Raw genomic sequence first — 10,025 nt, forward strand, 5'->3', positions numbered from 1 at the left:
TTCTGCTACTACTCCCCCACCCATCAAGCTTATATACACTTCAACCAATCAGGGGAGAGTACACGAGGTAAACGCGCGGACAGCTGCAGGCATAGAATAGGTACACGTGGGGGGCATGCTCTAATCACATCGTTAACTAGCCAATCATTGGAATTTGCTGGTTGTTTACTGTATAGCTGGCCGCTTTTGGCTCAGTGCCAGATGCCATCTTGACCGTGCCCAAGGCTGGGGGTCCTGGAAACCCCGACAGGGGCCTGTGTGCTCACCTCAGGAAACCCTCATAATACACCACAGAGAGCCATTACAACAATTCAGAGAGCCATTTAAACACACAACAGAGGTCTTCCCATTACAATGCAAATACTGATTTGGATCCTAACACCAACACTGAACTGAAACTTAACCCTCTAACTCTAAAACTAACTCCCTAATTCTAGTATTAACTCTAATGTAACCCTAATCTGAGCCCTAACCTCAAAAACTAGCCTTAAACCTGACAGTAACCCTCCCTTCTCAGCTTAGAATCATCTCCATACAAAAATCAATGAAGTCTCCCTACACATCTGAGTGCCCTCTTGACATATTGAATAATGTCCTCACTATATGTCTCAAGAGAAGTCCCTACACACCAGAAATAGACATATCCCTACATGAATAAGTGAGTAAATAAAATACTCCTTTTCAAGCCCTTCTAAACAACTGACTGAACCTTTCTATTAACCTCATAAAACCTTCACTACGCTTTTCAGCAATCCCTTTTGACTGGCTTTCCACATGCACCAAAAATACTCCTACTTACTTAATGGAGCACTCACACCCATGTTAATTAGCCCTTCTACAAACCTCATGAAGCCCTCCTACACCCCTCAGAGACCCCTCCCACAATACCTCATACAGCCCTCCTTACACAATGAAAAGAATCCACTTTCACACCTCAAAGAAATTTCTTATATGCCTCAATCATACCTCCCTATACATCTAAGGTTTCCTCCCTACTCACATTAAGAATCCTTCCTTTGTCTAGTATTAGAAAATTGTATTTATTTGGGTTTGTGTCCATGTCCTCTTTTCTGTACCATTGATCTACCTGTCTATTTTGGTACCAATACCATGCCGTTTTTGTTACTATTGCTTTGTAGTAGAGTTGAAGATCTGGTATTGCAATACCCCCTGCTTCGCTCTTGCTACTGAGGATTGCTTTAGCTATTCTAGTTTTTTATTCTTCCAGATGAATTTCATAATTGCTTGCTCTATTTCTGCAAGGTACATCATTGGGATTTTAATTGGAATTGCATTGAATCTGTATAGCGCTTTAGGTAGTATAGCCATTTTGACGATATTAATTCTGCCTATCCAGGAACATGGGAGATCTTTCCATCTTCTAAGATTTTCTTTAATTTCTTTCTTTAGTGTTCTGTAGTTCTCATTGTAGAGGTCTTTCAAATAAATACAATTTTCTCATACTAGACAAAGGTTCCAACAATATGCAATGGAGAAAAGATAGCCTCTTCAACAAATGGTGCTGGGAAAACTGGAAAACTATATGCAATAGAATGAAATTAAACCCCTATCTCTCACCCTACACAAAACTCAACTCAAAATGGATCAAGGACCTTGGAATCAGATCAGAGACCCTGCATCTTATAGAAGAAAAAGTAGGTCCAAATCTTCAACTTGTTGGCTTAGGATCAGACTTCCTTAACAGGACTCCCATAGCACAAGAAATACAAGCAAGAATCAACAACTGGGATAGATTCAAACTACAAAGCTTTCTCTCAGCAAAGGAAACTATCAGAAATGTGAAGAGAGCCTACAGAGTGGGAGAATATCTTTGCCAACCATACCTCAGATAGAGAGCTAATTTCCAGAATCTATAAAGAACTCAAAAAACTCTACATGAAGAATACAAATAATCCAATAAACAAATGGGCTAAGGAAATGAACAGACACTTCACAGAAGAAGATGTACAAGTAATCACCAGATATATGAAAAAATGTTCAACATCCCTAGTAATAAGGGAAATGCAAATCAAAACTACCCTAAGATTTCATCTCACCCCAATTAGAATGGCGATTATCAAGAATACAAGCAACAATAGGTGTTGGCGAGGATGTGGTGAAAAAGGAACACTCATACATTGCTGGTGGGGTTGCAAATATGTGCAGCCACTCTGGAAAGCAGTGTGGAGATTCCTCAGAAATCTTGGAATGGAAACACCATTTTACCCAGCTATCCCACTCCTTGGCCTATACCCAAAGGACTTAAAATCAGCATACTACAGAGATACAGCCACATCAATGTTCATTGCTGCTCAATTCACCATAGCTGGATTGTGGAACCAACCTAGATGCCCTTCAGTTGATGAATGGATAAAGAAACTGTGGCATATTTATACAATGGAATATTACTCCGCAATGAAGAATGATAAAATTATGGCATTTGTAGGCAAATGGTCGAAATTGGAGAATATCATGCTAAGTGAGATAAGCCAATCTCAAAAAACTAAAGGACGAATGATCTCGCTGATAAGCGGATGAGGACATATAATGGGGGGTGGGAGGGGCTAGCATTAGGTTTAGGGTTAGGTTTAGAGTTAGGCTAAGGAGCAGCGGTAAGAATGAAGGAAAGAAGGACTGTGTAGAGGGAAAAGAGGGGTGGGAGGGGTGGGGGGAGGGGAAAAATAAAATAAACATCATTACCCTATGTAAACGTAAAAAAAAATAAAAAAAAAATAAAAATAAAAATAAAAAGAATCCTTCCTACAAAACTCTAAATCCCATTCATACAAACCTTAGGGACATGCCCTCCACCCTTCATTGAGCAAACACTAAACAACTCAGAAAGCCCTCCTTATACACCCCAGAGAGTAATTCCTACAAATGCCAGGGAAATGTTAATTCAGACCTCAGAATGCTTGTGCTACACACCTCAGCAAACCCTACCCACACATTCCAGACCTCAATATTCACCAAAAACTCTTTCTACTCACCTCCAAGTGCCTTACCTACACACTTGAGAGGTTTTGGCTACTATCATAAAAGAAACCTTCCACCACAGGTTGTTCTTGATTATATCAGATGGATCTCTGTATTTACTTCATGGGGCCCTCAATACACAACTGACATAGCACTCCTGCATGAGCCAAAGCCATTTTACACACCTCATAGATAGCTCCTTCACACCTAATGGAGACTTCTCTACACAACTCAGAGAGCCCACACAACAAACCTCAGAGAGCCCTTCCCTTCCTACACACCTCACAGTCACCTTACTCCATATCTCAGAAAGCCCTCTACATTCATATCAGGCACTCTTACTGCACAACAGAGGGCCATCCATTCACACCATAGAAACCTGTGCTACACACATCATTTATCAATCCCTACAGAAGACAGAGAGCAGTTGCCAAATACTACACACCACCTCTCTACACTACTTTTACAACTCAGAGGACTCAGTTACACACTCACAATCCTCCTTTGAAACCTCAGTTTGTCCTCCTTATTCACATAAGAATTCTCCACTTATTCACCTTAAAAATACATATCTACACCCCTTAGAGAGCACATACCTCTCACCAAACACCCCATTCAACTATTCTCTCTACAAATCTCAGAGAGGCTTCCATATAAACCTCAGAAAACCATTTCATTAATCCTCAAACCTCAAAGAATGCTACCTGTGCATCTCAGGTAGCCTGCACTACTCACCAAAAAGCTCTCTCTATTCACTGCCAAAGGCCAAAACTACAAAACTCAGAGAGTCCTCTTGATACTCCATTGAGTGCCCTCCCAAAACACCTCAGAGATTCCCTATACCATCTTCAAAAGATCCTCCCTTCAAACTTTAGTACGTTCTCCATACTCAAATCAAAATTATCACTGTTCACTTCAGTGGGCCCTCCCTACACAACTGAGACAGTATTTCTCCTCAGATGTAAAGCCCTCTTACACCCCTCAAAGATTCTTCTGCACACCTAATAGGGACAACCTTTCGCACCCCTGAGAGAATTTTCTTCACATATCAGTGTGCCATCCCTATGCATTTCCATGAAACCTCATGAAAAACTTCAGGGAACCTACAAAACAGAGCTCAGAGAGCCTTCCCGATTCATCTTAGTGAATCCTACCTACACAACAATGAGATACTCCTTTCCACACCTCATAATGTCTCCTTTTCCATATGAATTTGTCCTCCATACTCATAGAGCTCTCTCTGCTCAACTCAAATGGTTCTTCGAACACAACTCATTAGAGTTCTTTCTACTCATTTCAGTAAACACTCTATATAGACCTGTGGGAGCCCTCTCAACTCCTCACAGTTGGACCACCCACATATGTCTAATAGCCCTCTGACAAGTCATAGAGTTCTCCTAAACACCACATTGTGTACTCCATACAGCTCAAAGACCATGCACTACTAACCTCAGAGAGCCCTCCCTGTACACCTTAGAGTATCCCCATGCACATAAATAAAAACACACTCTAATCACCTCAAGAAATCTCTACACACCTCAAAGAGACATCCATACATACCTCACAGAATACAAACTATATTTTAAAGTCCCTTCCAATAACTATACTTCTTTGCAAGTCCTCTCTAAATACCTCAAATAGCCTGTCTATACACCTCAGAGAGCCTTCAATGCACACCACAGAGAACACTTTTGAGTCACTACATAGGCCTTCTACGTACACCACAAACACTGACCCTGATCCTGAACAAAACCTTAAATCTAACCCTAACTCTAACCCCAAGCCCTCCTTACATAAAATAGAGGACCCTCCCTCACCATGATATTGACCATGATCATGACCTTGACCCTAAACCTAAAAACAACCCACACCCTAATCTCATAGTTTTCTCTCTTCTACATCAATTTGCCCTCCCTACTCATCTCTCAGAGACCTCATTTCTTACCTCAAAATGCCCTTCAAACACAACTCACTGAACCCTTCCTACACATCACAAACACCTTTCCTCTGCACTACTGTGTGCCCTCCCAACTCACATAAGTGGCACATCCACACACGTTAAATTTTCCTATGATACACATTATGGAGCCCTCCTACACAACTCATAGAGTCCTCTTTACACAGTACAGAGATCACATGCTGCCAACCTCAGAGGGCACTCCCTACACAACTGAGTGTACCCTCATACACATCAAAGGTAGCCTTCCCTACCCACATGAAGAGCAGTCCCTAAACACCTAAGAGAACTATCCCTACACACTTCAGTGAGGCATGTCTGTATAACTCACTGGCTACAAAATAAACTCATTTCCAAGCACTCCCTACTAACTATTTTTCTTGGAGTGCCTTCTTTAAACACAACAGAGAACCTGTGTACTCACCTTAGAAAGCTATTAATACACCTCTCAAAGAGTCCATTCAACTCATCACTGAGTCATTCTTTATACACTGAAAATACTGACCATGACCCTTAATATAACCCTAATCCTAATCATAACCATAAACACAAGTTCTCCCTACATACCACAGAGATCTGTCCGTGACTCTGACACTGAGCAAGATATGGATCCTGACCCAAAAATATAAGCCACACCCAAACTCTAGCACAATATTTATAGTTCTTTCCCTTTTATATCAGTTTGTCCTCCCTACTGCTCTCACAGTGCTCTCAATACTCACCTCAAAAGACTGTAAACAACTTACTGAGTTTTTCTACCCAGCAAAGAACACCATCCCTATGCACATCTGTGAACCTTTTCAACTCAGGGAGCCCTCCCACACACATCAATGGGCCCTCCTACAACCATTAGTGGGCACTCCCTACATACCTCAGAGACCTCCTATGCAATGAAGAGAACCAAGAGAACTTTCCCCACATTTAAAACACACCTCCCTACAAATCTAAGTAATCCCTCCCTATTCAAATGAAGAACCCTTCATACACACTTAAAGGTGCCATACATACACACCTTAGGGATTCTTCCTCAACATGTTTTTTTTTTTTTTGTGGAGTTTTTTTCTTTATTGAGAAACTTAAGACTTGGGTACATCAAATAAAACCAATTTCTGGGGTTGGGGACGGAGGGACACGACCAAATCCCACAATAGAAAAGAAAAATTAACACTGTCCAGGCTATAGCAGAACCCAGAGAATATATTCTTATAATTGAAAAATTCTAGGCATTTTCATAATTGACCTTTTGATACAAAATGACCTAATAAATTTGCAACTTGTGGTTCTTGATGTTGAGGTCCATAGGACAAGCTAGGAAGTCTTCAAACCTTGAGCTGATTTCCATCAGGGATTATTTGGCTTTTGAACCAGTTTTTCCTTGTCTAAGAGGTAGAAGCAGCAACAGCGCCCACCTTCTGAGCAGCTTCTTTCTTGGCATGATGAGCCTGTAGAACCGCCACAGCTTCATCCACCTTGGAGCGGAGAGACTCGGGAGACTCCAGCATGTGTAGCAGTTCAGAGTTGTCAAACTCCAGCAGCATTCCTGTGACTTTCCAGCCAGGTTTGAATGCATTGTTTGAATAAGCAGAAACAAACGTTCTCCCAGCATCTGCTTCTGTTCTTGGGGTGGTGCTGCAGCAAGAATAGAGGCAGTTAGGGGCTCTTGCACTTGCACATGGACTGCAGGCTGGGGTGCCTGCACAGGCTGTATGGCGTGGTGAGGGCTGCGGACACTGGAGGCATACTTGTATGGTGCCACAGCCCGAGGAGCAGCAGCAGCAACTGCAGCATGCGGTGCAAGGTTTGGCACAGCTGTGGGAACACCACTTGGAGCCAGATGGTGAAGAGTTGGACGAGGCCCAGACTGGCATATAGCACCTGGCATTCCTTGGAAGCCTTGAGGTCTCCCACCTTGCTGCCAGAGAGGATTAGGCCTCATCTGTGCTAACTGGTTAGGTGTATAATATGGAGGTCTTCCTTGAACCTGTGGAACTGCTGGCACAAAGTAGCCACCAGCTGCAGGCTGGAACTGATTTAAGATGGCATTGGCAGGGAGTGCTCTCATCCCAGCCACCCACTGCATATACTGGTTGGTCAGGTGAGCCTTTCTCTCTTCCTTCCTCTGGGCCAAGGCAGCATACAGTGGCTTAGAGCCCACAATGCATCCATTCATTTCAGTGGCTGCTTTGGTTGCTTCTTCAGTAGATGAGAAGCAGACGAAGTCAAACCCTTTGCTTCTTCCATCCTCCAGCTTTACCTTAGCACTGGTGATTGATCCAAAAGGAGAAAATTCTTTCCTTAATTTCTCATCAATGGTGTCATCCAAGTTCTTAATGTAGAGATTCACCCCCTGGTATTGATTAATTCTCTCCTGTTTCAGTTGCTCAAATTTCCGTTTTAATTCAGCCTGGCATTCTACTTTCTTCTGTGCACGGCCTATGAATATGACTTTCCCACTCATTTCTTTTCCATTCGTCTCTTCCACCACCTTATTGGCATCCTCATGTTTTTCATAACTCACAAAGCCAAAGCCTTTGTACTTCCCACTGGAATCTCTCATCACCTTGACACTTAGGGTCTTACCAAACTGACTGAATAGTTCTTTCAGATTCTCATCATCAATCTCTTCCCCAAAGTTTTTGATATAAACATTGGTGAATTCCTTAGCCTTGGCTCCAAGTTCAGCTTCGCGCTCTTTGCAGGACTTGAATCTGCCCACAAGCACTTTTCGGTCATTGAGAAGCATGCCATTCATCTTCTCAATGGCCTTGTCGGCAGCCTCTTGGGTCTCGAAGTGGACAAAGGCATAACCCTTAGATCCATTCTCATCACACACTACCTTGCAGGACAGAATGTTCCCAAAAGCAGAGAAAGTATCATAAAGTGCCTTGTTATCTATAGATTTGTCCAGATTCTTGATGAAGATGTTTCCCACACCAGATTTTCTCAAAGAGGGATCCCTCTGAGACCACATGATGGGGACCTATCTAGACACCTCTGAAAGCCCTCCATACACAAATCAGAGTTCTGTTTCTATTTATTTCAATGACCCCTATTTTTACACCCCAAGTAAACTACACTACAAATCTCAGAGCGCCCTCCCTACTTATATTGGGGAGTTCTGCCTACACACTATATAGTTCACCCAATCAACAACTCATAGGTCCCTCATTTTTATGTCATTTTTTTCACCATACTTATCTCACAGAGCTCTCACTTCTCACATTAAATGACCTTCTGAAAACAACTGAGCCTTTTCTACTCATCTGAGTATGCATTCCCTATGCACCTTGGTGAATCATCAAAACAACACTTCTTAGAGGGCCCTCCCACACACATCTAAGATACCTCTGACACACATAACAGAACCCTGCTACACTCCTCATATAGCTCTCTTTGCTCATCTCACAAAATACAAGTCTGAAAACCACTCATGCAGCAATTAGAGTATCATCCATACACGTTAAAGAGTCTTCCCTACTCGACTCAAGAACCATCCCTACATGCCACACAGACTCATCCCTACATACCTAAGTGTGTAAAAGCTATACTGCTTTAGAAGGCCTCTCTCCTAACCATACTTCTCCACAAGCCCACTCTAAGCACCAGAGGGCCTATTTATGCACTTTTAAGAGCCCTCAATACACATCACAGAGAAGTCTTTCAACTCACAAAAAAGTCTTACTATACACCACAAATGCTAACCCTGATCCTGAACATAACACTTACCCCAGGTCCAACCATAACCCTCAAATCATAGTGCCCTCCCATTAACATCAGTTTGTTCTCTCCTCTAAATTCAATGAGCTTTCACTACTCACATGAAACAGCCCTTTGGAAACAACTCACTGATCTCTTTCTATCATTCACAGAACTTCATACCTATGTAACTGTAAGCCCTCACAAATCACCTCAGGAATACTTCCCAGAAATGTAAAAAGCATTCAAACATCATGAAATGCTCCTAAATACCTCATCAAGTTCACACTGCACAGACCAGAGGACACTCACTACAAATATCAAGGAACCCACCCTGTAAACATCAGAGTGCATCGTTGACACAAAAGAACCTTCACTACTCAGATATCAATGTGCACTTACACATTTCAGAGAGAAAACCCCACAGAGCTAAGTGAGTACACATCATACTCCTTTTAAATCCTATATACACACTTCAGCAAACCCTAACCAAACACCTCAGATCAACTTCACTGCTCACCAAAGTGCCCTCCCTACTAAATTCCAAATGGAATACCTAGACACCTGAGAGTTCTCATGATTCATTTTTGACTGACCTCCATAAACACCACAGAGATTCCCTCTACTATCCTCAAAGAAAACTCCCAACACAGCTCAGTGTTCCCCTTACTCATATCATAGGCACATCTGTGAGCCTTTTTAACTAACAACAGTGGGCCCTCCCACATACATAATAAAGCCCTCCCACATCCTTCAGAAGGCTCTTTATACATGCCTTAAAGAGACCTCACTACACAATGAAAAGAAGCCACTTTTCCACCTCAGAGAAATTTTCCTACTCACCACAAACACGCTTCCTTACACATCTCAGTAATCCCTCCCTAATTAAATCAAGAGATCTTCTTAAACATTTGAAAGTGCTGTGCTGTACATACTCTCTTTAGGAACACTTCCACCACACTTCTTTAAGAAACAACCAAACAATTCAGAAAGTCTTCCTTATCCTCCATGCCAATTGAAAAATTAATCCCCTTATGGGATTAACTGAGTGGTAACTAAAGGGAGGAAGGGTGTTACTGGAGAAGTTGTTTTGTTGGAGGCATGTGTTTGTGGTACACATTGTGTATCTGGTGAGTGAGTGTCTCTTTCTGCTTCATTAATATTAGCCACTTCCCTGCACCACTCATTTGTGCCATGATATTTAACCTCATCTCAATGCCCAAAGAATGGGACAGCTTTCCATGGACTGAGATCTCTGAAACTGTGAACTCTCAAATAAAATTTTCCTCCTTTGTAATTGGTCTGGTAAAGCTGTTTAGTCACAACAGAGAAAAAACTGATGTAAACAGAGCCATAGCCCTTTTCATAGAACAGTTTACATAAAGTACAAAGAAGG

General features: G+C 42.1%; 1 protein-coding gene across 1 annotated transcript; it reads right to left on the reverse strand.

Moving 5' to 3' along the window:
• Positions 1-6,046: 6,046 nt before the first annotated feature.
• Positions 6,047-7,904, reverse strand: LOC124973908 (polyadenylate-binding protein 4-like). The gene is given in 2 exon segments (XM_047537556.1): positions 6,047-6,479; positions 6,482-7,904. Coding segments are annotated over 2 exon segments (1,590 nt in total). The 3' UTR covers positions 6,047-6,312.
• Positions 7,905-10,025: the final 2,121 nt, after the last annotated feature.

Source organism: Sciurus carolinensis, unplaced genomic scaffold (genome assembly GCF_902686445.1).
Source record: "Sciurus carolinensis unplaced genomic scaffold, mSciCar1.2, whole genome shotgun sequence".
In the NCBI taxonomy this organism is placed as follows: Eukaryota; Metazoa; Chordata; class Mammalia; order Rodentia; family Sciuridae; genus Sciurus; species Sciurus carolinensis.